Here is a 27805-nt window from a genome sequence, read left to right as displayed (position 1 = left end):
TGATGTCTCTTCTCACTTGCTTCTAATTGGAAATGGATCTTCCCACTCCCTGTCACCCAACAGGGAGCACTTTCTGAACACAGCACCGTGGCTCTCCGTTCACCCACTTAATCCCACAGTGCAATGGGTGCCATGTCCTCTGTTTATAACAGAGTTCTGATCCTTCCTTATAATCTAAACTTTTAATCAACTCAGTCATCTTGTGACTTTCTAGGGACGCCAGGGAGAACTCGCTGCTCTCTTGAGAGATTCCCACTTTGTTCTTCTACAGGTAATCATAATATGGGGTCATTGTGTGCTAACTCTCCTGGCTCTTCTGATCTGTATTTTCCATAGACAGGAATCTATACAGTTTACTTCTGAACTCCGGGAGTCTGACCAAGAATGTTATTGATATAGAATGAATGAATGAGTAAATGAGTGAGTGAAGCTATTGTTCAGAAATGAAAGGGTATTAAACTGAAAAAAAAAAAAGTTTGCTAGAAAATGTAATATAAGTTAGTGAGATTTTGTGTATTGAAATGTTTTCTATTTTTAAGGCAATATCTCATAAGTTAATTCACTAAGAAATATATTTACTGCAAACTATGCATTTAAATAACGTACTACTCATTCAAGTTTTATTTAATATTGTGAACACATTATGCTGAAACAACCTGAAAATATTAATAAAGTGAAAAATATTCTGTTGTTTAAGAAAAAAGAATAGTAGAAAGACACTATGCTTTAGGTTTTATGGACACAGTAACCATACGAAGATCAGAACTTCACCTTAAAGAAGCAGAACAGGCTTTCACTCCAGTGAAGTTATCCCTTATGTCCCAGTCCTTTGTGAAGGAATTATATAAAGTGTATCTAATATCGACTGAATGCAATCCCAGACACTCCTGCAAGTATTTTACCTGCATTATCTCATTCAAGAGTCGCAGCAACCCTTTAAAGCAACTATTATTATTATTGTCCCCCCACCTTTTTTTTTTTTTTTTTCAGAAAAAGAAACTGAAGCCCAGAAACTTTAATTTGCACAATATCACGCCATCTGGGACGGGCACAGGTAGGCAAGCTAGGATTCAAATGAGCACTTTGAGCCCTGAACTTGCACCATCTTACAACTGTCCTCCTTTATGAATTCACGATTCGAATTCACAGAACTGCACGTCGGAGATGGCAAAAAGATGAATGGAATGCGCTTTGGCTCGCGCAGCATCTGCAGATAAACACCATCCCGCCACTTGACAGCTTGAATTCCTGGCGTCAGCGTGGAAGCTGGGCGGGTCCTGTCTCTGAATCAACGGCTGAAGCACCCGCAAAGGGTATGCCAACCTCTCCCGAGACTCGGGGGTCGACGTCACTTCCTCCATCTGGGCAGTTGCCCCAGCGACGCCTGGTGCCGAAAAGCGGTGTTGGGTACCCGGGAGTCCCAGAGGTAGAGAAGTCACTTCCTCCCGAAGACGCTGTTTCCTAGCAACCTCCTCCCACCTCCGCCTTTAGCCCCGCCCCCTTGCTCAGCCCTACGCCGGGTGTCGGGAGCTGCCAGGCCCGGACCATCCGGGCCCTGGGGTCTTCCCAGTGGCCAGCCGCCAGAATTCAGGGCCGTGGAGAGACCGCCGCGGGAGTAGCAGGGGTAGGTAAGTACAGAATCGCGATTGGGGTGGCGAAGGAAGGGCCGCGATGGCGCTAGGTGTGCAGCGGCCTGGCGAGAGCACGGTGCTGGGCGGGGCCCGGGCGCCACCTGGCCGGGCTGGGAGGGTCCCTCTGGCCTGCTCCGCCGCAGGAGGGGGCCTCGGCCCGGGACTCGGCGCGAGCTCGGAAGCGTCTACAGGCTTCTTTGTGAGTGATATCAGAGCTACCGGTCATCGTTTTGTTTGATCAAAGACTATTGACTCTTGCGAGAAGAAAGAATGACCTGAAAAATTATTGCTCTTTGTAGATGAGCATTATTGCTATTTTTCTTTCTTTCCCTAGCATTGTAGCATTTTTCTTTTTTGGTGATGCCCATAGTGATATTTTTATTCTTTCAATCTTCTTGATTGTCTCTTAAATCCACTATTGTAGTGCACGGTGTACTTTCTGAATGGAAGAGAGAAAGTAAGATGTGTATTTTAATTAGCAGCATTTTGTCATAATAACCTGTTGTACTCATCCCTTTGCTCATAATGCTTAAGAATAATTGCAAAGCTATCTTAGAAGAGCTTCAGTTGGAAGTTTCTTTTTTCTTTTTTCCCTGAAAATAAGCTCATGGTGAACATTTGATATTTCTTTACAAATACTGTTTAGATTTTAAGTGAAGAGGTAGTTCAGAGTTCACAGGAGATGCTTTTCTTTTTCTGAGGGGCGGGTAATAAGTGTTGTAATAGGGATACATAAATATGCCAAAAAACATCATTTGTGTTTTGTATATTTCAGCCACCAACAGAGGTTGAATCACCTTTATCATTTACTAGCTCTTCTATACAGGTAAACAATAAAAAAGTAGTAACCGTAACACTATGTCTGACGAGGTTTTTAGCACAACTTTGGCCTATACGAAGAGTCCAAAAGTCACGAAAAGAACTTCTTTCCAGGTAAAGTATTTTAAATCATTTTTATTGTGAGTGATGTGTTCGTGGTAGACTCTGTATGAGGAAAGTTAACTTGAAGTGATTTTAGGAACAGTTCTAAGTAAAGCTGGAGTAAGTCTTCCATTCCTTTTGAGGTTTTGCGGATGATCCTGTTTATGCTGAGTAATACAACTCATCTCTGTGGCGGTAAGACTAGCAGACTCACCTTAAGCCCAGGTTTTTAACCATGTTAAAAGTTAAATCAGCTTTGACAAGTGAAATCACAACTTTGATTTGCTATTTTCACATAAAATTTTTTCAGTTTTTTTCCCTCTGTTGTAATATAATGTCATTTACATTTGTCCATCCCTGCATTTTAAGCTTACCCTCTAAATCTGGAGCACTGATAATATCCTGTAGCTTGGTAAATGCCGAAATAGAAGAGCCTAAAGATCTGAGTTTTTTTTTTAATGCCATTTTATAGGGACTCCTGTCCATACTGAGTCTCGTTGGTGAATTTACTTGGTAACGTCTTTCTCTTGTAAGCTTCAGGAGAATAGGGGTGGGGGTCTCGTCTGCAATCTTCTGCCTTGGGTCGAGGGCCAGGGTGTGTGGCATTAAGATAGGTTTCCCATGGATATGTGTTAGATGAATGAAACCTGACTTTGTAAGCAGCTGTTAACCAGTTATTCTTTGTTTAAAAGATGGTTTCTGAACATGAGACCTCTGTAGTTGGGTGGAAATTGATTTTAATTATCTCATTTCAGGATGAGCTAATAAAAGCAATTACAGCTCGCTCAGCCAGACAGAGAAGTTCTGAATACTCAGATGACTTTGACAGTGATGAGATTGGTATGTGAAAATACAGACAAGTAAACTCCTGTTTTGCTTCCTTAATTCCAATTAATAGCCCGTCCAAAATAATCTCTTATGTAAACTAAAACCTATGAATTTGTTGGTTTTCGATTTCTAACTCTAAAGTCACTTTTTCACTTTTAAGAAGTTGGTTGATTGTCGTTGGTTGCTTCTGAACGTACGTATGAAAATATTCATGAGTCAACAGTAGGATTTTGGTAAAGGGTATCAGTCGTAAACCCCACTGGAGACCATATACCATTAAGGTCAACCTTCAGGACCCTAAAGCTAGATCTAGAACCTGGTGTATATCACAGCCACTTTTTAGTGTTTTTTATAAACCAAATTTCCTGGTTGTAATAAGAGTTCAATTTTAAACCCAGTATATCAGTACTGGTATTTAATTTTTCATTTCTGTAAGAAGTTAATACCTTAAATTTCAGGAATAAGCATAAAGAATACTATTTGTGGCCCTCCCTGGTGGCGCAGCGGGTTAAAGTACAGCACTAAGAAGCTGAAACCACTTCTGCATGAGTTCAATTTCCCCCCTGCCCAGAGGTAACCACATGGCATGGCAGACCTCTCCTGGCCCACCCACTGCTCCCCTCAGCAGTGTACTGTGTCGATCTGCCTGTCTGCTCCCTACTCTGTCTCTGGTGAAGTCTTTCGCCACCACTGAGTCTCTGGCCTGTACCCCAGTTCTGTATGCACAAATAAATAAATCTTTAAAAAAAAAGAATACTATTTGAAGACCACTGTTTTATACTTAAGCATTCCATGAATATTTCTTAAGTTCTCTATAAAAATATAATCAGAAAAGTAGTTAAATCATTGCTTTGTAGTTTTAAACTGGCAGTCTTTATGATTCTTCATATAATAAAATCTAATAATCTGATCTAGATAGGTTGTTGTTGTTGTTGTTCCAAAATTTTCATGGAAAAAACAATTACCAAATAACTTGTTAAATCTTCCATTTACAAGAGTCCTTGATTTTATTCAGTGAAATTGCTTGCAAAGTTTATTGTCCACAATCTAATTTTAATGTCCCAGAGTTGATTGTTATTTTTAGGAACCTCCAGATGACTTCCCTCAGAGCAAACACAGAACTTATACTAGTTTTGCTCGATAAATATGTTTTTAGAAAATTAATAAAACTGAAATTTTTACTTCATAAATGTCAATTTAAAAACCCTAAATTAGCTGCTTTCTAGAGCAAAATTTTCGACTTACCAGATAGATCCAAGTCAATTCAGAGTTTTAAATGCATTTCTAGTCTTTCAGGTGACCTTTGTAATTGATGTAACCTTCAATACTATAACACAGACCATTGGAAATATTTTTTTCTTTTCCATTTTTCAGTTTCCTTAGGTGATTTTTCTGACACCTCAGCAGATGAAAATTCAGTTAAGAAAAAAATGAATGATTTCTATATATCAGATGAAGAAAGAAGTTCCCCAAAACTGTCTTTTTTGAAAACCAAGAAATCAAACAGTGACGTAACAAAAAATGGGCCTTTACTCTCCAAAAATGAGGAGCTGGTGCCTCGTGGTCTTGAAGACATGGTTGCAAAGCCCACATCTGAACCTCAAAGTAAAAACCAGGAAGTTGAACAGGAGAAACTTGAAATGAAGCCTAAACCTAGAATTCTTTCTATCAAAAGCACACCTTCAGGTAAATTTTTAGAGTACCATAATTATATTTCTTGGAGCCATTATTTTAAACGAATCCATCCCCATGTACCTTGAACTGGTAGGTAATAACTGTTGAAGAAAAAAAATCAGACTGAGCTTTTCAGTCTTATAAATATAAACCTAGAGGAAGTTGACGCGCTCTGTTTGGGCCTCGCCTCTTCTAGGGGCCTGAGTGAACTGAGGGGGCACAGTCCACAGCTGTGGTGCCCGAGGTACCTCCACCCAGCCCTGCCATGGCCCATGAACTTCAACTCTGCCTTTAGGGACAGACTACAATGTCATACTTTCTAATCCACCTCACATCCAGAGAGTGGACTGATGGCACCATTGGAACTTGTCCTTAAGTCAGTTCTTCCCATGCCGCCATTTTCCCAGAAACGGGAAGGGAGAGAGCTGCATTGTTGCTGGGGGTTAGGCCTCCTGGTGTGATCTGGGATGACAGTAGTTTTCTCCCCAGTTCTGCTGAGCTTCAGTTGCAGTGGCACCAAGGTGAAGTAGGCAGACACTGACCTCTCCAAGGTCCTGGACCACCACACAGGGCGTGGAAGGCTAAGGCTTGATGTCTTCCAGGCGCCTACCTTTTTCTGTTTACATTAAAACACAACATTTTTATGGGACCCTAAATAACAATCTCTTTCCTTTATATCATCAGTAAATACTGTGTGGTTAATATTCCGTGCTTTGCATATTAGAGATCACTGGTAATATCAGACAGAAGGTTCAGACATGATGGAAACCACTCCTCTTCCCCTCCTCCTCCACCCCAGAGTCCCATTAACTTTCAAATGAACAGAACAGGGAAAACTGGAAAAAAATAACCCCCTGCATATTAATTGTGTGTGACCTCAGCAAACAGGGGAAACCTTCCTGCCCTCATGAAGAAGATAAAACCTGTTCTTCCTGTCCTCCAGATTTGTTCTGAGGAGACATGGAAGCATGTCATCAACTGTAAAATTCTAAAAGAAATGTAAACATGAGGAATGATGAAACAATTCACTTGCTAAAAATATGTCTTCCCAGGGTACTAGATAGAACAAAAAAATGGAGAAAAGGAGAACACAGTTGAACTTGATAGCTAACGCTAGAGCTCACCATCTCCAAAAGTACAGTCCAGAGGTCATTCATTGGTATTGCAAGGAAAATACAGATATCTGGAAAGTGTAAGCTGTTTCTTTTAGAAAGAGAGTTTTGGAGCCATTAATAAGGACATATACACAGTGAATCTGCAAGGACAGAGTGTGCTGTGTTGCTCAGTTTCAGCTGAGCTTAGAAACCATTTTGTGAATTAGTTTGCTCTAGTTTGCCTTGATGCTGAAAAGATTGTCATTAGGTTAATAGAAAAGTGTGAGCACATTGGTCTGATATAGCTATTAGTAGATAGTCAGACCTTTACTGAGAGTACCTTTTTTGGAAACCTGTGACAAGTTATTGATAAAATCTGAATAGAGAAGATGCTGTTTTAACCACAAGATGGCACCAGATTTCTAAATGCTATACACTGAATATGCAATATTATATTTTCAATCATTGGCCATTTGCAATTTAATATAAATAATGACAAAACTGCTAAAATAGGTAATCCTTTCCATCAAGATTATAATACAAAGCATTTCAAAATACTTTTTTCTTTCTGAAAATTAGGCAATTACTTCTAGGAGTAAGATTTTGCTAGAAAATATATCAAAGAACCTACATATAGGTTCTTCACTAGTATTGAAAAATACTAGTGATCCTAAGATAATGCTTGGCATATAAAACTTACTAAATATTTGTATATATCAATGAATGAATAATTCATTCACAAGAGAAGGAATATAGTTCTTGAACTTCACTTTATCCTCTACGTTTTTAGATGTAATTTTTTTTTTAGGATTTGGAACTTAATTTTTTCAAGGGGATCTCCTGTTGCTAAATAGAAATCTACATTATATAAAAATATCAGAAACTGAACATTTTGTTCCTGCTTGTCTTTGTGAAAAGTACAGTAATAAGCCTGACCTTACTGAGCCATGGACTAGTGATTTTAGAACATAATGTTTATGGAACATGTTGTTTTCATTTTAACATGTTTTATATTAACATTTTACTTAACATTTCGTTTTATTTTGACATGTATTTTAACATTTTATTTTTAATTCACGTTATGAACCCTGGAGTCAGGCTGTTCCTGCTTTATCCTAAATACTAGTTTGTCAAGATGGGTTTAAGATTAAGATCTCTTTGTTCTTATTTTTATTCATCTGTAAACACAGGGATAATGGTAAAACCCCCCAATAGGGATTTGAGGCAATTAAGTGAGTACATACATTGAAGTGCTTAGAGCAATCTTGCGTTAATTTAAGTGTTCTACAAATTTTTTATTATTGACTTTACTATTTAGCATTTGTTGGAGATATTTGTGGTGAGGATACACTGAAGTATGTCACTAACTATAAAATTCTGAAAAAAATGTAAGCATGAGGAATGATGAAAATTTCATTTGCTAAAATACAACTCCCCAGGGTAGTAGGAAGCAAATCATTTTATCCACACATTTATTACAAATACAATATGTTTGATACTTTCAATCACAACAGTGGTACCTAAGATCATGACAGTAGAAAGGCCTGTGCCCTCCAAGGCTGTAACAAAATACCACTGAACAGGTGGCTCCATAAACAACAGGAATCTATTTCTAGAAGTTCCGAATACTGAAGTCCTGGGAGGCTACAGTGAACAGTCCTCCACCCCCTTGTTTCTTCCCATGTCCCAAGGGGCCAGGAACTCCAGGCACTTCCTGGAGCTTCTCTTTTATAAAATCACTAATCCCATTCATGAACCAAGGTTTCCACAATCTAATGACCCTTCCTTCTAATTCCATCGCCTCTGAGATTAGACTTTCAACATAAGCTTTGAAAGACACAAGTCTCCAGACCATAGCAAAAACCTTACAAGTTAGTGGCTCAGTATATAAAAGGAGCAGCAAAAATCACAGAAAAAGTGGGCACCTACAGTTACCCTGACCCCTTAGGGACCAGAGAAGCCCTCCTAAAGGAGATGCCACTGGTAGCAATAACCAGGACAGTAATAGTAGCTGTTGTCAGGACCTTTGGTTCAAATGACACAGCTCAAACACCTTTCAATGGGAAGAGGATGTCAGCAGGCCTTGCTAAAGGGCTGGTTAAATTTATAGACCCAGGACTTTTCAGTCATCTGGATTCTCTCATATCTTCTCGTCTGCCCTCCCTCCCTGCCCCCTCAATCACCTCCTGCCCACCGCCCCCCTGGTCACGCCATCCCTTGTCCTGTCTTTCTGTCTGTGTCTCCGAGAGGCCTTTCCTTGGCAGGGGAGCAAGACGGTGGCAGTCTAACTGCGTCCATCAGGCCTCATGTTAGAGGTACATCCTCCAACTCCATAGAGAAAAATACTGGCCTCTTGGACAGCAGAAATGAAGTTTCTGTGATCAGCTGGCGGTGGAGAGCTATGGGAAGTTTCTGCTCACTCTTCTTTCTAAGTATGGGGAAGAAAATTATTGATCTACCCGACTTGCATGATAGGGCAGAGGAGAAACTACCCCAAAAAAAAGAGTGATAGGAAAACTCAAAAAATGAAATGTTTATCCTAATTTTTCATGCTCATGGGGTGCTTGCCATATGTCAGGCCCTGTGCTGGGCACCTCATATGGTCTAAATTAAGTCCCACTGGCCTCTTAAGAAATACTCACTGTGGCCCTCCCTGGTGGCGCAGCGGGTTAAAGCACAGCACTGAGAGGTTAAAGCCACCTCAGTATGAGTTCCATCCCCGCTCCGGAGGTGACCCACATGGTGCGGCAGACCTCTTCTGACCCGCCCACTGCTCCCCTCAGCAGTGTACTTCGCCACTTGGCCTGTTCTGCCCCTCACTGTATCTCTGCTAAATCCTCTTCCCACCCCTGCACCTCTGGCCTGTACCCCAGTTCGGTCTGCATAAATAAGTATTTAAAAAATATGTAAAAAAAAAAAGAATTACTCACTATTTACCACTATTTCCCATTTACCAATGTAAAACCAAAGTATGCGGACAAAAGATTTATATAAGGTCACAATACAGAGAAGTATTCAAGCCACAATTCAAATAGGAGATACCTAAAATTATCAAATTCAAGAAACAGCAGTATGGGGGTTGCCAGGGGTAGAGGAGATGGGAAACCCTAACTCAACAGGTATAAAAATACTGTTGTACAATGAATAAGTTCTAGAATCTGCTGTACCTATAGCTAATCAATGACATTTGTGCACTTAATTTGTTAAGAAGTAGACCTCTTGTTACATGTCCTCTTCACCATTAAAAAATTTGACTTCACACCTTCTTTCAGGCATTATACAATATTCTGCTTAAACTGAGGCCCGAAAGCAGTCATTTGTCAGGAGGAGAAGCAGGAAGCGGACATTCTAGGCAGAGGGATCAGCTTGGGTAAAGTATGGTAGCAGGAGGGGAAAGAGCTGCCGAGCTATTGTCAGGCCAAACTCTCAGGAAGGCGGGCGGGGCTTGGGGGTCCCCCCACGGGCAGAACAGGTAGGCAAGAACAAGACCAGGAAAAACTTGTCTGTTCCAAGGCAAGGCAGTATCTATGCTACAGGATGGTGTGATGGGGAGCCATAGAAGAAATGTGTGGAAAACAGCCAGGTGATCTGACTATAAATATCCCTGAGGGTAATCTAGCAAAGAGTGAATGAGGAGTTCAGGAGTTGACAAAGGGGAACAGAGGCAGACCCCAGGTGAGTACTGGATTTTGGGTTGAGTATTGGGTCAAAGTTTAGGGTCTCGCACAACTGGCAATGAAGTGTTCCTAGAGATATCAGTTAGGTATGGTTGTGGAATATTCTAGCAGCATTCAGCACTAGTCCAGTTTTGGAAATGTAACAGAAGACGGCATTAGTAGAACAAAGGAGAAATGAGCATGTCTAACATAAAGTCGCTTAAAAGCTTATGGATGAAACTTGCACGCAATGTTTTAGGGGCTTGAAGTATAAGTAGCAGTATGCTTTTGTTTTAAACTTTGGAGTAATGGAAGTAGGGACGGGGGAATTTGAGTAACTCCTGGAGAAGTTTTACAGACTCAAGAATAGTAACTACGGAATCCTCTAGCTCTTCACCCCTTGCTCTGGTCAGCTAGCACTGACCGCAGGGACGCCATCTTCACACTCCGACAGCGTTCACCTTTAGGGCGTGTATGAGTCTTCTTGGTTTACGTCCTCTTCTTCCTACACAGTAAAGTCCTTGGCAGGGTCATTGTCACTCTCCGACTGTCGGGCCTTGTGCAGAGGGGCTGGGAGCAGATACAGCAACTGGCTTGGTTTTGTTATATGTGTGTGTGTGTGTTTAAGTTTTCTGAATACTTAGACGAGATCATAAAGTTAGGCTTGTGAAACCAGAGTATTGAAGTCATGTCCAGAAAAACAGTTCTTTTTAAACTGTGATTATGAATATGGTTTATTTGTGTCTCACTGGAGCTCTGTGAAGAACAGGACCTGGGCTTCTTCTCCAAGACAGAACCAAGGTGCCTGGGAATGGGGGTGGGGGAAGATGGCAGTGCCATGGGTGTAAATAGTTAAGGCCACATCAGCCTTACCGCATGTTATTTTTAAGCAGAAAACAGAAGTGTGGAAGCGGATAACTACGTAAAGCCCTCACCTCGACCAAGGAGCTTGCTGAAAAAGCACAGTCAAAGGGAGGAGAAAGATGGGCTGGAAGATAAAGAAACTGCCCTCCCTGAAGAATGTAAAGCATGGGAAGAATTAGTCACACGTCCTGCACCTCTGCCCCCGCCAAGGCTGAATGGCGGACAAGCAGAAGCTGAGAAAACAACATGCTTGGAAAATCCTGATCCTGAGGTTAGCACCACAGCTGACCTACTGAATGGTCGCTTGGATTCGGGCCTTTGTATCTGATTATGGGGGAACCGGGCGGAGAAGGAGGGAGAGAATACCTTGGCGCTGTGAACACACGTTTTCCCTATTCTCTTCAGTAACTGATGAGAAGTAATGTTAAGGCTTTTTATGATATACTGTTTACACTGAATCTAAAACTCCATCATTAAGATATAACGTTATTTTATATACTGCTGAGAAGGAAGAACACTGCCAACTCAGCAATGTACATTAATAAGTATAAGAAGCATACAATTTCAGAGAAAGTAAAATACAAAAGAAAAAAAAAATCACCATTTTGAATTATATGCAATTCCATATATCTTTAATCCTAAGAATTTATTTTTTATATTTTCCTATTTTTGAATTATGATTTATGGTTGAGGACAGTAGTCAGAGTCAAGTGCACAGCATATTCATGGTATATTCTTTGGAACATACATAATGGGATGAAATGTAACCCTTTAAGACTTACTAGAGGAGAACACTTACATGGTAACTATCTTTTAAAAAAAAAAAAAAACAGGGTCCACGGTTAACAAGTTTATCATCATCATCTCTAAAAGAAAGTCTCGAAGATTCCTTTTCACCAGGATGTGGAGAAAAACCATCTATACAAGGTAATTGTATTTTGTTTTAAGATTTATTTTACTTATTTATGCATACAAGAGCTGGAGTGTAGGACAGAGGTGCAGGCATGAGAAGATTCACCAGAGACAGTGCCGGAGCAGAACAGACAGATAGACTGAAACACAATGCTGAGGGGAGCAGCAGGTGAGGCAGGAGAGGTCTGCTGTGCCTTGTAGGTCACCTCCCTGGCCAGGGATTGAACTCGTCAGCAGAGAACAGACAGATAGACTGAAACACACTGCTGAGGGGAGCAGCAGGTGAGGCAGGAGAGGTCTGCTGTGCCTTGTAGGTCACCTCCCTGACTAGGGACTGAACTCGTGCAGCAGAGGCTGTGGACAGCTTCATAGTGCTGAGATAATCCTTTGTACCACCAGGGAGGTCCTGTATCTTATTCTTGTATCTTATTTTTAAACCCTGCATTGCTTAGGAATCATTTGTTATAGAATGGGCATTTTACATAGTTACAAGATCAATATACATGTGCATTTGCCTGAGTTTTAATTTAATATATAATTACTATACAGTTCATTGACCCTGCAATTTCAGATTCATGGTTTCGCTTAATCTTTCAGTGTCTCATTTTCCCCCAATTTTAATGAGACCTGATCTCACTAGGCTGGTGTGAAAATCAAGTGATACTATGTGTTTTCATTTCTAGCCCATTCCAAGCGCAAGTAGAGTGATCACTATGGTAACCTTGCAATGCGTGTGCTGCCCCGATGTCTGCAGAGTCCTCTTAACATCTTGAAAAGGTTCTTGCAGCTTTAAGCAGAACAATGTTTAGCAAACCCAGGTCCTCAGATAACGTCATCTCAGTGTGGGCCAGGATTCTTTCTTCTCATCAATGTGATGATGAAACACATTGAACAAAACTACACTATTTGAGGACTTTCTGTATCTGCAACATAAATTTTAGATGCACTTTTAAAGTGAGACTAAGCTGGAATTGAATCCAGGTACCACTACATAAACAAATTAAGCAACCTCTCTGGGTCTGTATGCTGATATTTAAAATAGAGGTAATAACAGTAAATGACTTCATGGGGTGGTGAGAATTAAATGACTTAAGGATGCCAGGCACCATGATGTGTACACGTTGGGAGCCATAGTAAACGCATAGTCATGTGAGATGCGTGTCCGGAAAGTTGTTTCATTCCTTGGTTCTCTGATAGGTAGCTTAACGAGGGCTAAAAGGCATGGCTGTCTCCTGGACTGGGGTGGGTCACTCACGTTTATTAAGTGCTTGCTTCATCATATAATTTTTGTCACTGCACAGATGAGAAAACCTAGCCTGGTGATATTGGGAAGCACTCCGAGGGTCGAGGTGGAGACGTATTTGAATCTGTGGCCCCAAAGTCCATGTTCTTCTCATGGCCACGCTAAAGAATCCCAAGAAAATTGGGGTTGTGAGGCCCTGTCAGATGTGAATGTTTAACTGTGAACTGTAAACCCTCACCTCTACGCCCTCATGTCAGCACTGGCTCTTAGCAGAGAGAAAACGGGGCTGACTCTTCTGCGTGATGGCCCTGCCCAGCGTACGTGAATTCTGGGTTTTTGCTGATCGCTGCCACACGACAGCTGTACTTCTAGTAAGTTCAGCAGCACAGAAACACGGGCTCAGAAGGGAGAAGGTGCTGCCCCACCAGGGTCCACTCAACATGTTTTCTGTGTCCTTGATGTAGGGCAGTTACTCATCTGATTTATTAACAAAATGGGTCAGTGTTCAGTATGTCAAATGCTAGTAGACTGAGCTGCTCTATTCTTTTATAGATCACTTTAGAGGTTTTACCAATTTATATATGATAGTTTTCATATTTTACTTTGTAAGAAACAAGGATTATAGATAGTCCTCCTTTAGTTTAGTGTAAGCTAATAAACCCTTAATTCAGAAAGGGTAGGGTGTGTGGTTAATGCTGTAATTGTGTCTCAAAATAGATCAGAATGAAGAATTCGCTGAAACCCAAAATTCCTTGAAATCAAGTGAAAATGAAGAGAATTCATCCTTGCTAGACGATGTTACTATTGCACTTGAGAAATCCAGTGAAAGTCAAGTGACTGTTGATGACCTTGAAGAAGAAAGAGAGAAGACTGAAGTGAATGTGAATGACTTAGCTGTTGATGGGCCGGTAGTGCAGTCTCAGAGCGTCTCACCCTCGAACAGTGCAGCGGAACCCACCAAGGTGAGTTATCAAATCATGCTTAAAACTTGAACTAAAACTGAAGTATTTTAACTTCTATATTAGAGACTGCTGAGCCATCTGTGGAAAGCTTATTTTTTTAATAGTGATATGCTTGTATCAAGCAATTCTTATTTAATTCAGTAGACTGTTAAGCTCAGGGAAGGTTTGCAGGGAATATAATCAAACACTATTTTTCATTAGCAATTATGAGAAGTTTAAATTACCGTATTTTTTTTTCTAATAAATCAAATAAATATTGATTTAACACTGGTTTACAAGACTGTCTGTTTACAAGACAGTCTCAGCTTCAGGAACAAAGCTCACACCTACCACCTTAGTTCTGCTGCCTTTTACCACCATCAAATGGATCTCAGTATACTTTTAAATATCTCAGAAATACATTCCCATTTCTGTTATGTATGTATAGGTCTTCATGGTTAAAACTGTGGCTATCTGAAACAGTTAGTGGCTATCATTTTCAAAGGTTTAAAAATTTTAATGATAATCTTCAAGAAACATTTATCAACATCCATGCTTGTTTAAAGGGATGGACAGGCTTCTGACCTTGAGAACCAAATTTGTGGTGTATGGAGTTACTTGTCTCTACACTAAATTGCAGCAGAATACTATACTTTTTTTTTTTTAATTTTGGTATAGTATTTTTAATTTTTCTTTCTCCTGAATGCAGTCTCTATCGCTTTTGATGTCAATTAGCTGGAGGCTACATGTATTCATTACAGGAGAAGACAACAGTTCTAGCTGAAAACTGGTTGAGCAGGAATCTTATAACATAGAATATTAATGTCTAACAGAGGTGATTCTAAGTGACAACAGAGAAATTTGACTTTTAATTCTGTGCTGTATAATCTTTCTTAAATATGAATCTAATCATTCCTCTGCTAAAGTCTCTGTTGGAATCAAAAGGAAAACAGGTTTTTTTCTTCTTCCAAAAGATCTCACATGACTCTTCCCACGCCACATCATCCTTCCCTCTCTCCACCCTCCACTATGCCTCGGCGTCGTTCATCATCTTTTTCCTTTTCTCGTAATTACCAAGCTCCTCCCCTTTCAGGCTCTCAGTGCTTTCTGTTTTATTGATTCCAGCGACCTTCATGTGGCCACGTGCCGCTTCTCATTCTCTTGCTCCATGTCAGGGCCTCTCCCCAGCGCCTTCTCTGAGGTGCGCTTGGACCCTGGGCCCTCCCCCTCTGTCACTGCACCCTTGTTGATCTCCTTCCTGAGGCACATTTGTTTGTGGGTGTAGTACTTCTGGTCATCGCCTCTCTAAAACGGTGCCCTTAAAGGTCTTCTCTTCTTTGTTCCCAGTGACTACTAGATGCTTAAACATAGTTTACTATCAGTTTTGCCTCTTAAGTCTCACTGGGGTCATTATAGGGAGTAACCTATTTATGGCTTTCTCTATTTAATAGAAAACAATTGAAGATAGAAATATGAAGAATAAAAAGTCAACAAATAATAGAGCATCCAGTGCATCTGGCAGGTAATAAAGTTATCAGGATCTCTCGTTTATGGGGTTCACATTCCAACAAAGCCAGTCCTAACTGAATGTCCTTAAAGTAAATTTAATTTGTGTTACTTGATATTCTCTCCATCTCTGTCTCCTGAGATGCATTAGAAGAGTTGATCTGCTGATTGAATTCTTATAAAAAAAAATGATTGATTAGGGATTCTTCATGCTCTGCCTTGCTCCAAGGGTAGTGCCTCCTCCTCCTGTTTTATCTGAGACACCTGACAGAAAGCTGTCGCCCAGCAGCGACCTTTCTATTACATGTCATTTTCTAACACGTAAAAATTTGTGCTTAAAGTCTTGAGGTCCTGTGGACTAAGCTGTTTTTTTAAAATAAGAATCTATATAATCATTGCAACTGTGATGATAATGAATGTCTGATCCATAAATATTTATCAAAAGCTTCTGAATCTTTTAAATTATCATCAGCCAAGTGATCAGGAGACAGAACAGGGGTCAGCAAACTTTTTCTGTAAATTGCCCGTGAGAACATTGTGTCAGCTGCGTTCTCTGTTGCTGTAATAATTCAGTTTTGCTATAGGGGCGAGACAGGAGCAGGGCAATATGTAAATGAGTGAATCTGACTTCAGCACCATAAACTTTTATTTATCAAAAACAGATGGTACATCAGATTTCCCCTCCAGCCACGGGAAGGAATGACACTGTTCTTTCTTTATGTTTAGACTGTTTTTTATAACAATATGATACAAGAAAGAATTAAAACAGTTCATATTTCTTAAAAATATCCTAACTACAAGCACCTAAAAAGAGAAACCTCTCTGAAGCTATAAAACTTAGTTTTAAATTTTAAATTACGTTGAATGGGGCTCTTTGTGACCTATGACTACATATTTTTCCAAATTAACTATTAAGTTATATGTTATTTTCAAATACTGAGTTGCAAATTCTCATGGATCTTTGCTCTAATAAGTACAGTTGTAATATTTCACCCAGATTTCTTTGGGTCTTTTCAGATTAATGTCCTCTGAGTTTTTAAAGAAACCTGTAAGGAGAATTTCCTCGGCAACTACCTCTTCTCACTACTTAGGGACTTTGAAAGTTTTGGACCAAAAACCCTCACGGAAGCAGAGCACAGAACCCGACAAAGCAGACAGCATCAGGGCAGCTGTTTACCAGGTAAAAACATTTTTAAAAATTAGGAAAATAAATCTCATATATAAGGTTACCAGTTTGTCAGGGAATAAAATGATCTGGTCAGAAATGATTTAATACTTTAATACTTCAGTTAATTGGAAATGATGTTCCTTTGTAATATATGAGCAATCAAAGGCTTTCTCTATTGAATCATTTCCTTCTATATATTGCTTAACTAATCATAATTGTGTTTAAGGAAATAAAATACTGGGTCTCCCTGGTGGCCTAGGGGTTAAGTCTCAGTTCTACCACCACACCGGCCCTCCTCGGTGGCCTGAGTTTCATGCCCACCCAGGGAGCTGACCCACATGGTGCCACTCTGTCTCTGGTAAATCCTCTCAACCCCGACGGCACTTCTGGCCTACACCCCAGTTCTTCTACCAAAAATAAAATAAATAAAATCTTTTTTAAAATAAAAGAAATAAAATATACCATGGCAGTTTATAAAAACATACAAAGTAAAAATGTTATCTCGACATTTATATTTTTTTAAGTTTATACTGTTATGAACAGAGAGTTTTAAAATTTTATCTTCCCTGAGACTTTAAGTTTGAATTAGGCTTATACAGAAAAAGATTTTTCTAACTTTTTCCACAACTCTAATTTTTCTTATTTGTTGTACAGACTGAGTACATTTTAGAAAATTAGACATGTGAATTTCTTTTTTTTTTTTAATAAGATTTATTTATTTGTGCATACAGAACTGGGGTATAGGCCAGAGGCCCAGGTGTGGCGAGAGGCTTCACCAGAGACAGAGCGGGGAGCAGAACAGGCAGATCTATGAAGCACACTGCTGAGGGGAGCAGCGGGCAGGCCAGGTGAGGTCTGCCGCGCCATGTGGTCACCTCCGGGGCAGGCGGGAATCGAACTCATGCTGAAGTGGCTTTAGCTTCTCAGTGCTGTGCCTCAATTCCCTGCGCCACCAGGGAGGGCCTGGCATGTGAATTTCAAAGAACACTAACATATATAGCTGTCATTACAATTTATCAGACTATTTTCAGAAAAAGAAAAATGATATCAATTCATGTGGAATTTATAAGTTACCTTTTTTTGATATTTTAGTTTCTAGTCACCTATTTCACTAACAAGAATTCTAAGTCTTTTGGGAAACTTTAACTATCATCTACTTATGTTTCTCACAGGAGTGGCTAGAAAAGAAAAATGTGTATTTACATGAAATGCACAGAATTAAAAGGATTGAAAGTGAAAATTTAAGGATCCAAACTGAACAGGTATTCTGAAGCATCAAAGTGAAAAACAGTCTAGATTTTTGTCAGTAAACTATCCCTGAATATTTAACATTTCTAAATCAACTGCTTTTTAAAATAACAACCTATCTTGTCTGTAAGTGATTTGATTTCTGATTTGTTTTATTTCTCTGGTACCTTATACATTTTTAGTATGTAGTAAATCAAACTATTTTACATAAAAACATGGCTTTTTGTGTGTTATGGCTGGTACTATTAAGTAGGTACCACTACTTAGGAGCTGCGTGTGACTATTACCGCCGTCGCTCTAAAATCTGGCTTCAGTCTTGCAGCTTAGGGAGGTCTGTTTCCCTCTTTGGTCTTGAATTTCGTTTCACTCTTTGCACTGTATCCTTCTAGCTGAGGAGCTGGACTCTTGTTTCAGCTCCTCCATTGTTCAGTCTCTACCCCCCAACTCCTTTCTTTTCCCCTTCATTCTTCATTTTTATGCAATGTGTGCACTATCACCTTGGGTGTAGTCCCTGTGAAATTCCCAGCACTTAGTCACCCCTGCACCATCCCCATAGTCCCTTGGGCTCTTCCCTCCCCTATTTAGATCCTACTCCCTCCTCCCCGCCTGCAGAGTCTCTGGTTTAAAGTTGCCTGTTGATTTGGTCTTTACTTTATTATAATAATTTTTTTTTTCCTTATTTGGATCCCCTGCCTTCCTCCTCCAGCTCCTACTTTTAGATGATAACAGATGACAACATGCCCAGTGCTTTTTCATTTTCAATAAAAACCCTTGAAAACATTACTTTCATTGTGCTTGTTTAAAACCAAGTTTCCCAAACCCCCAGGCCACTTGCTGTAAGGAGCAACCGCCAGGGGGCGCCGGTGTGCCCCCCAACCCCTGCAAGGTTGGCAGGTTCTACTGTGATCATCCCACACCTTCTCTTTTTAGCTTCACAACTAGGTGACTGACTCGGTGCTTTTATTCTAACTACGTTATCACCATAATAAGATTCTCTATCATTTAAAGTTATGAAGTTATGCAGGCAAATATAGAATCTTAAGGATTTAAGGTTGAAGTAAAGCAATAAGGTACCTGCTACAACCCTCTGGGTCTTCTGTGTGACATATTCACTACAAGTAAGAATTTCACACTTTGATGTCAGTCACAACTCGGGTGTGAAGCAACGGTCTGGGGCTTACTTGTGTGACTTGGCCACTCTTGCAACTTAAGCTTACTCTGACGTTAACTTTCCTGTTGTTTTCCTTTTACTGTAATATTTTATTATGAACATCTAAAAGTACCACTCAGTTATGACAGTTTGTTTTGATGACATTTGTTCAGTACACTTCAAAAACACTGACTTCCTTCCCCTGAATAGTGGTAGAGACGTGTCCAATAAATGCTTTTAGAAAAGAACATTTTAAATGGCAGTGTATAATTCAGATAGCATCTTTTTAATCAATTAGCCTTTCTAAAGCATTGTCAATATATTATCTGCTTTCAAACTTAATGCTATAAATGGTGATGAAGGGAATGAAAGATGTATGTGTACATATTTGTAGCTACCTATATTTGCCTGTTTATGTAGACTTACAAAACTACTGTTTCTCCAAAATAGAAAAGAGCTGCTAAGAGAGAAGAAGCATTAGCATCATTTGAGGCTTGGAAGGCTATGAAAGAAAAGGAAGCAAAGAAAATAGCTGCCCAAAAAAGGCTTGAGGAAAAAAACAAGAAGAAAACTGAGGAAGAAAATGCCGCTCGGAGAGGAGAGGCGCTCCAGGTGTGTCTTGGCTGGTCTTTCCCAACTATTACTTAACATTTGGCTTCAGAATTACCAATTAGTGTACGTTCGCTTCTTTTAGGATATTCCCATTAAACAAATTCATTCTGAACTTCTCCAGGCTTTTGAAAAATGGAAAGAGAAAAAGATGGAATATCTTAAAGAGAAAAATAAAAAGGAGAGAGAATATGAAAGAGCAAAGAAACAGAAAGAGGAAGAAACTGTTGCTGAGAAAAGGAAAGATAATTTAACTGCTGTTGAGAAATGGTAACCCAGAACTACACCAGTTGTGGTAGATTTTAAATGAACATCACTAACTTTTATAAAATTTATTTACTTGTAATTTACTAATGCATCTCAGTCTCATTATTGCAAAGGTCTATTAGGAAAGCTCTACTCTCTATTCCCCTTTAACTTTCCAGTCTTTTATATTATCTTACATAGGAATGAGAAAAAGGAAGCCTTCTTCAAGGAAAAGGAAAAAGAGAAAATAAATGAGAAAAGAAAGGAAGAACTAAAAAGAGCTGAGAAAAAAGATAAAGATAAACAAGCTATTGACGAATATGAAAAATGGCTGGTAGGTATTGTTTGCTAATGAATGCACTTGTGTCTTTCTAGTGCATTTTTGGGTGACTTTTCTATCTCTAATTTACCTTCCCTTTGTCCTGTTTCCACCTGGAAGCTACCTTGTTGAATCATTTCGTTCCCATGTACACTTTAGATGCTTTGATTTACTCATTTCTGTGAATGACCCTACAACACTCAGGCTTAACACTCGAGTCGCGATGTTCTCCCTGACACGCGTGCTCACAGGTAGTCACTGCCTGCAGTGCCTGTCTCCCATGGCAGTTATCTAAAACTGCCACAGAAAGCTGACAGCTGTGTTACTGATGGCAGTCAGGTTATTTTACAACTCACAATAACATTGAAGTTAATGGTGAGAAAGTTTATGCATTTTCATGTCTCTTAATCTTTCCGATGACCCCCCAGGAGACAGTCTTGTTTAGGTGTTTTTTAACATCGTCTATTGTACAGTCAAAGTAAATGTGTTTTGTTAACTTTTGAATAAGCAATGCCTGCATGTCTATAGGTGCTTTCTGTGAGTAGGTGACATGTCCCAGGGATGTTAACAAAGGCACATGACTCAACCATCCAACGTGTAAGTTTCTGCTGGGCTCATGGTTTCTTATTAGACTCTATTTGGACTCGTCCCCCTGCTATAGTAGAAAATGCAATCCGGAAGTCTTGTAGTTATGTTTCTCTGGCTGAGACTGAGCCTGGGCATCTTTTCATGTGTCTGGGAGCCACTTGTATTTTTTTTTTTTTTTTCATCTAAAGCACCAATTCATAGATGTTGTACTGTACATTTCTCTATGGTCCTTTACTAATTTAAAATAACACTTGCTTTCATGTACTCTGAATATTAGCCTATCATTCTTGATATGGTTTAAATATATTTCCCATTATATGGGTAGCCTTTCAACTTTTCTTACAGGATTTTATGCCAACAAGAATCTAATTTTAGTTTGAGGTGTCAAATTTATCAATCTTTTCTTCTGGCTTCTAATTTTCAGTTATAGTTGAAAATGCCTTCTCCATAATTTGAGGTTAAACAAAACACTCCTACTTTTCTTCTAATAGCTTTGTGATTTCAGTGTCTTCACATTTGATCTACATTATTTATCTTGATGTATAGTGAGAACTAAGACTCCAAGTCATATTTTTTCCAGGTGTGTCATTTATAAGATAGCTGACCTTCACCTGCTGATTTGAAGTACTGCTTTTATTTATGCATTCCTCACTTTTGGGGTCTCTTTCTTGAGTCTCTGCCTCATTGGTCAGCATCACTATGCATGTTCCATTACCACCCTGTTCCCTGCCACGGCTTTGTATCTGCTGAGGTTAGTCTCCTCCTGCAGTCCTTCTAACATATTTCTGACTATTATTCATTTATTCACATAATGTCTACAATCGAAAGTAGCTAGAGAGAGACAAATGATACCCAAAGAAGACTATTTCAAAGATAGTATTTGAAAAAAGTAAGACATTTAGGAATAAACTTAAGAAATGTGCAAGACCAATATGAAGAAAACTTTAGAGCATTCCTGAAGGATACTAATGAAGACTCGAGAACATGGAACACTATTGCTCTTGGATAGAATCACCCAATCTTATGCTGATGTTATAAAAATGTTAACTTTCCTGAATTAATTGCAATTTAAATGCAACCCTAATAAAAATACCAACAGAATTCATTGTTGTTTGTTGATTCTAGTACTGCTATCTCCTAGGTCCACACAAAGTAATAGTAAGAAAATAAGATGACAAAATTTGCTCAGTGGTTTGAGTGAGGAAGGTAGGAGCATTTTGTTGTAATTTCCTTGGAGTAAACTCTCAAGTACTATTGTACTGAGAAAAATTAAAGGTCTCCTTCTGTTATGAGGACTTCTCTTGACTGTGCTAGTATTATTTAGAGTAATTCCTACATCTCGGTTTTCTATTTGATCTTCACATTCTCTTGAAATTAAGATAGAATTTTCTAAATGACTAACTCACAGGTCCTTTTGTTTTAATATTGCATTTTGTCACAAATACAGTGCTGTTTATAAAAGCACCATATACAAGATGTTATGGACCTCCTCCCCATATTACCAGTTTCTTACTGAAATTTCTTTGCAAACAGAATGAAAAAAAACTTCCCTATACAGAAGTAGTGTTACATTTCAAAATTTTGATATTCATTCTGGCTTAGGTCATGAACATCTGATGGATAATTATGTTAGAGTAAATGTGTAGCCAAAGATCAGGTTAGAATGTCTTCTTCATGCTCCTTCCCAGATTAATTTGTAGTTATCTTTAATAAGAAAAATGAGCAAAAGATTCTGTCTTCAGCAGACAACAGAAGTGCTTCGCAAGCTTCTGCTAATTATTAATTAAAATGACAATGATGCATGTTAATTGATAGAAAGGTTGAAAATTAATTGCTCTCCTGGCTTTGTAGCACCCTGCCAGTAAGATTAGATGAGTTTAAGACTCTCTCTATGTTAAATTAATGGACAAAAGAGGGTTGTTCAGTTAGCTTTGATGGACACAGTCCAGTCACTACCTTACCTCAGCCTGGCTGTCTGCTCTGCCTGCTTTCAAATACTAAAACAAGTGACAGATTCAATGACAGCTTTTCTCAAGTAGGATTTTGAAATTAGGCTCCTGCTTTAATCGGAGTAGCAAATGTGCAAACATCCTAGTATCATGGAGCTGGATGTTAAAATGAGAAATACTGTCATGCATCTCTTCCCTGCTTTGTCATATGTGAGTCACTGCATGCTAATGGAAACTGTCCATTACCATGTCATCCGTGGCACCCTGACCCACCCCACAGATGTCCTGATAAAGAGGCCTGGGCATCTAATGGCTTAACAAAATGTGTCCCTCCCAAGCCATCCAGACTGTGGTGACAGTGCTGTCCAAGCATCTAGTACCTCTGCTCTGTGAGGAAGTCACCAGTATGAGGAAAGCACCAGACTTAGCAAGCCTGAAAGACCTGGGAGACAATCCAAACTGCAGGATGGAACGGTCAAGCGCTACTAAATCATCAAGTATCCAGAGATTACCGCTTAGACTTCTATTCATCCTCAGACCCTTTGCCATCTCTGTGAAGGGAGTTCGTGCAGAGGAACAAAATAATTGTAAAATCTATGTTATGATAAAAATGTGAGAATATGGAAGAGACTGTTCCCCAAATAAGATGAAGTAGAACCAGTCACATCAAAAAATAAAATATAAATCTACCAGCCCATGCCTGTGAATACGTGTTCTTTAAACCGGGCTAATTCCCATCACAGACTGTCCTGCCAGAAGCTCCCTCTGCTCCCCCTTGCAAGTCAGCAGCAGCTTCTCCGACCATCCTCTATCTGAAGTGACTTTCCTTCGCTCCACTTTCCTTTGCAAAATAGTTCTCCCTGTCATTCTTTTTCATTCACCACAGTTTATGTTTATGTTTCATAAAAACATAGAAAGTCACACCATTTGTTGTTTACTTGTTATGAGCAGTTCGTTTTGAAGGTTTCCTGAGGGGCAGTGCTCGATGTGTTTGGGTTTTACAATTGCTTGTGCAGGCTGCCCAGTGCCCGGCTCAGCCCAGAGAAGGAGCTCAGTGCCCACCATCGGATGCATTAACACAAAGCAAAGCAGTGCAGTCCCAGGAGAATAAAAGATCCTCAGAGCCTGACACATGAAAGAACTTACCATGCAATAAAGCCACACAAATCAATGGATACAGATGAGAGTGTTTCTATAACACTTAGGTAAAAATCACTTCAAAGAATTCCCTTATGGTCATAGGAATTCCAAAGTGTGAAATGTGCCAACCAATAGAAGAACTGAAAGAAAATTTATTATTTAGCAAGTCTCATGAGAATTACCGGTTCTTCTAAACCTTAAAGTACATAGGAAATTATAAAGAAAATTAGACCAAATTGAAGCCATTAGTACATGAAAGTTAGTATAGTGCTTACTGCAGGGAATATTCTTACTGCTCTTTGGAGAATAATTGTCTAGTTAGCCCAGCAACCACACAGCCTATGCTCAGTGACTGTGCTTCTGGGTCTCGACATGGAGAAGAGGTCTTGGTTCAGGCGCATAAGGGATCGTCTGTATCTGGAGCACAGTTGTCTTTGATAGAAAGGAAATGAAGCCATCATGTCTTCAATAAAAAGAATTACAAATCATGGTTTGCTTATGTGCCGGGATTCTGAACCCGAGCTAGCGCTCAATACAGGGAACTGCAAAATACGAATTTTAAGAAGGAAGCTGTGAAAGATGACAGCATGATACTTTTTTTTTTTTATATGATTTCTAAAAATCTGCAAAACCAAATAACTTGTGGTTTAGGGGTACATGCATAAGCAACAGAAGTACTAGGCAGTGCACTGAAATGTGCATCAAATTCAGAGGCAGCTTCCTGGGTGGGGTGCAGGGAAGGACGGAGTAGTAGGGGGCTCTGAGACGCCCTGCCTTCTTATTTCATAAGCAGATAACGGGGCACAGGTTTTGGTTATATTATTCTTTAAGCTGTAGTCTGAAATGTCTCCTAATACTTTTCTTGTAAAAACTAACCACTAAAAAATGTAATATAGATCAAATGTTTGCAGCAAAGGTAATAAATACATGGAAGTATTCAAATTGCTCAAAAATGTGACAGCATCAATACCTATGCAGTTAGATGAGCCAAATAACCAGAAAATTCACCAAAAAAAGACTGAAAAAGGAAAATGTGCTCAAGCTCAGTAATAAAGGAAAATTTTTCAACTGCACAGTCTTAGTGTCTCTGCTCTCAAAAGTCATCACTGAATTCTAATAATTATTCTTTTCAGTTATGGAATTATGGATCTCTTTTCCCTATTTCACATAATTTTTAAACATTCTTAGTATGAAAGGCGTAAGTGTATATTAATGCTTGTTAGCAAAATACTTATAAATTAGCAATATTCCCCGGCTGCTCTTCCTTTATAATCCACAAAGCTAGGAAATAATATTTGAATATCTGACTGTTTTGTTATTCAGCAAGTGACTTAATTTGGAAATAATGCTCATATATGTACATAAACGTGTGACTCTCTGTTTTATCTTTAGGAAAAGAAAGAAAGGAAGGAAAGAGTTGAACGAAAGCAGAAGAAACGGAATTCCTTTCTTGAAAACGAGGCACTTCCTCCGTGGAACCCTCCAAGCAGAACTGTGTTCTCAAGGGTCTTTTGATAATTCTTTATTTTTACATCATTTAGTTATCATTAACCATAGGTATAAAGCGATTTGTGCAATTATTTACACTTAGAAGAGTCGATCATAATTGAATGTCAGCACTTGTACTGACATTGAAAAAAGACACATTTGAGTTAATCATTGAAGCCTTTTTTAACTATCGATAAACTGCCTCAAATGAAAACGACTAGGTTGCTCTTCGCATTACAATTCATAACCCTCTATCATGCCCTGATCATTCTTACAGCCTATGAGCTGTGATCAATCCACTACATTGTATGGGTTACTTAAGTAGGTTTATTCCCAATAAGGAAAAGAAACGTCCATCTAGGTACCATAATCATAAAAGTAATTAAATGTGTGAATGCTTGTTCATTTAGATCATCTAGATAATGGTTTTACCACAGATGGGTGCTGAGGATTATACATAGATTATTTTAAGATAATTTTTGACTCAGACCTCTTGTATTTGTACTGTGCTAGTTAAGGCTTCAGAACACGGAAGCAGTAGTTCAGTAGAACTCTAATCAGTAAATCATGTTGCTTTATTTAAGAACTGGCCTTAGGTTTTAACAAGTGAGTGGATTTATTTCCATCGCAGGCTTCTGTGACAATCATAAGCACTTTCTAATGAGCTGGTCTCTGAAATTTATTTTTCTAAATTTTCCTAACATTGTTTATTATTTCAATGATACCAAAAGATATTCATTTCACAACGATGATATACTTGCACATTAATATGAAAATTCCACAAGAGTTCAAGGTCATTGTCACTACTGTTGTTTTCTGAACTAAAGCCATGAAGGTGACGAAGGCAATTTTCCTCTAAACTTATCCAGTCTTCTAGTTAATATTTAGGAGTCAGCCGTATGGGAAGGTAATTTGTAAACAGCATCCAACGACCCTTTATTTATTTGATTTCTCAATGTCTTTATATTAATTGTACTTATTCTTGAACTGGTCTGCTAGTTACTACAGATCAGATGTATGCTGTTGGAGTTGAAATGCTTTCGAGCCAACAGTGCAATGCAGAGGTAATAGATGTGAATAATTCTTACTTATTAAGAACCTATTATATGCTCTCTGCTGGGTCTTTACAAATGTCATTTCTTATCTCTACAACTACTGAAGGTAGAGATTATTATCCTCAGTTTGCCGATAAAAATACTGAGACTCAGAGTGAACAACTAGCTGTACATATAGCACGACTGAGCTGCCATCAGCCTTCTCCCCTCAGAATCCACACACCTTTCTCATGCTTTCATGTGGTCTAGAGAACTGCATTCTGTCCAAATCTCTGTGTTATACCAAATGTACAAACTTATCTTACCTCCTAGACCCTAAAATCATGCATCGTTGTTTAGAAATGATATATCCCTTAAGATGTAATTGTTATTAAAAATAGTGGATTTTATTAAATCTATAAAATGTAATAAGAATTCACAGTAACTAAGGAGTCAGTGAGACATCTCATTGCATATCTAGTATTAGAATGTCAAAAAACCCAGTGGGTTATGGACCATCATCCACAATGAAGATGGTCACTCAGAAGACTGCCCACTGCACCTCTGCTTTCTTACTGCAGTCTGTGCCAGATAAGAAAAACATCTTGGATTGTTTTGTAAGGTCATGTTAGTGTTACAGAGAAAAGACAGCTCATAAGCAAAACTGGAAGCCTTTTGATACTGCTAGAACTTGGAGAGTACTTAATGAAATCATCACCAGCAATATTATCAGCATGAGACTGTGAGTCTTTCTTATTTGTTCCTTTATCCCCTTAATACAAACACAGCACCTACCAGAATCCATTGGTAAGTGTTTATTGTATTGATTTAGTTATTTTCAGCTAAGAAGGTATTTGCAAATTCCAGGGAAGTGAAAAAACTTGGGGAAAAGCACAGCTCCTTTTAGGCAGGTCAGATACTAAAGGTGTGTCATTAATTTCACATCAAATAGCCTCTTACACTTCCAGATCATTTCTTCTGTACTATTGGGTGACTTCTTATTGCCTCTAGTTATTGTGCGACTTGAATAAATGCATTCATTTAAAACATATGGAACCTAATAAAAGCATAAAAAATGTTCAGTGTTACATATGGTTGTTAGGGATTACTGGTAATGGTTATTAAATATTACATAGTTTTAGCACCCAAGAAAAAAATTTCCATTTTCCTGGACACTCTAGGCCATGCCACTGAAATGGAAATGCAAAAGTAATCTATAGTAGGGCCTCTGAAAAGTAAATACTAATTGTTTAGTGTTGCTTGTGAAGCAGGGTAAAAGGGAAGCTGAGGTAGAGTCTACAAGTTTAGCTCCCTCATATGTTGATTTTTGTTTTATTATAATACCATATTATTTCCTGTTTAGAGCAATTGGCTGAAATTATCTAGTGGAATGAAATCACCCCTTCTCTTGGAGCAGAAATAAGGCTGAGTTTTGTGAACTGAGTGACAATTCAGGACTTTTTGTTTTCTGAGGTCCAAGGGAGAGAATCAAGCATATCATCTTGAATAATCTACTTAAGGAGAATGCACCCCCAGTTTCCTTACAAAGGTTTCCTTCAAATAGCTGTTTGTTCATTAAGTTGTGTTGATATGAGG

General features: G+C 39.0%; 1 protein-coding gene across 4 annotated transcripts; it reads left to right on the top strand.

The window, feature by feature from the left end:
* Positions 1-1505: 1505 nt before the first annotated feature.
* Positions 1506-27287, top strand: MAP9 (microtubule-associated protein 9). Of its 4 annotated transcripts, none has more exons than XM_012726912.1 (14): positions 1506-1624; positions 2407-2564; positions 3308-3392; positions 4755-5066; positions 10698-10939; positions 11502-11595; positions 13541-13785; positions 15216-15286; positions 16288-16450; positions 17611-17700; positions 19287-19448; positions 19570-19715; positions 19893-20025; positions 25080-27287. In XM_012726912.1, the coding sequence occupies exons 2-14, from the start codon at positions 2490-2492 to the stop codon at positions 25200-25202; spliced, it is 1941 nt and encodes a 646-aa protein (XP_012582366.1). In that variant the 5' UTR covers positions 1506-1624; positions 2407-2489; the 3' UTR covers positions 25203-27287. The 4 variants fall into 4 exon arrangements, with proteins under 4 accessions (XP_012582366.1, XP_012582367.1, XP_012582365.1 ...); XM_012726913.1 differs by having other exon boundaries at positions 1506-1628; positions 2445-2564; XM_012726911.1 differs by having other exon boundaries at positions 1506-1628.
* Positions 27288-27805: the final 518 nt, after the last annotated feature.

Source organism: Condylura cristata, unplaced genomic scaffold (assembly GCF_000260355.1).
Source record: "Condylura cristata isolate star-nosed mole 26May11 unplaced genomic scaffold, ConCri1.0 scaffold00018, whole genome shotgun sequence".
NCBI classification, from domain to species: domain Eukaryota; kingdom Metazoa; phylum Chordata; class Mammalia; order Eulipotyphla; family Talpidae; genus Condylura; species Condylura cristata.
This window is presented reverse-complemented; position numbering and strand designations above follow the sequence as displayed.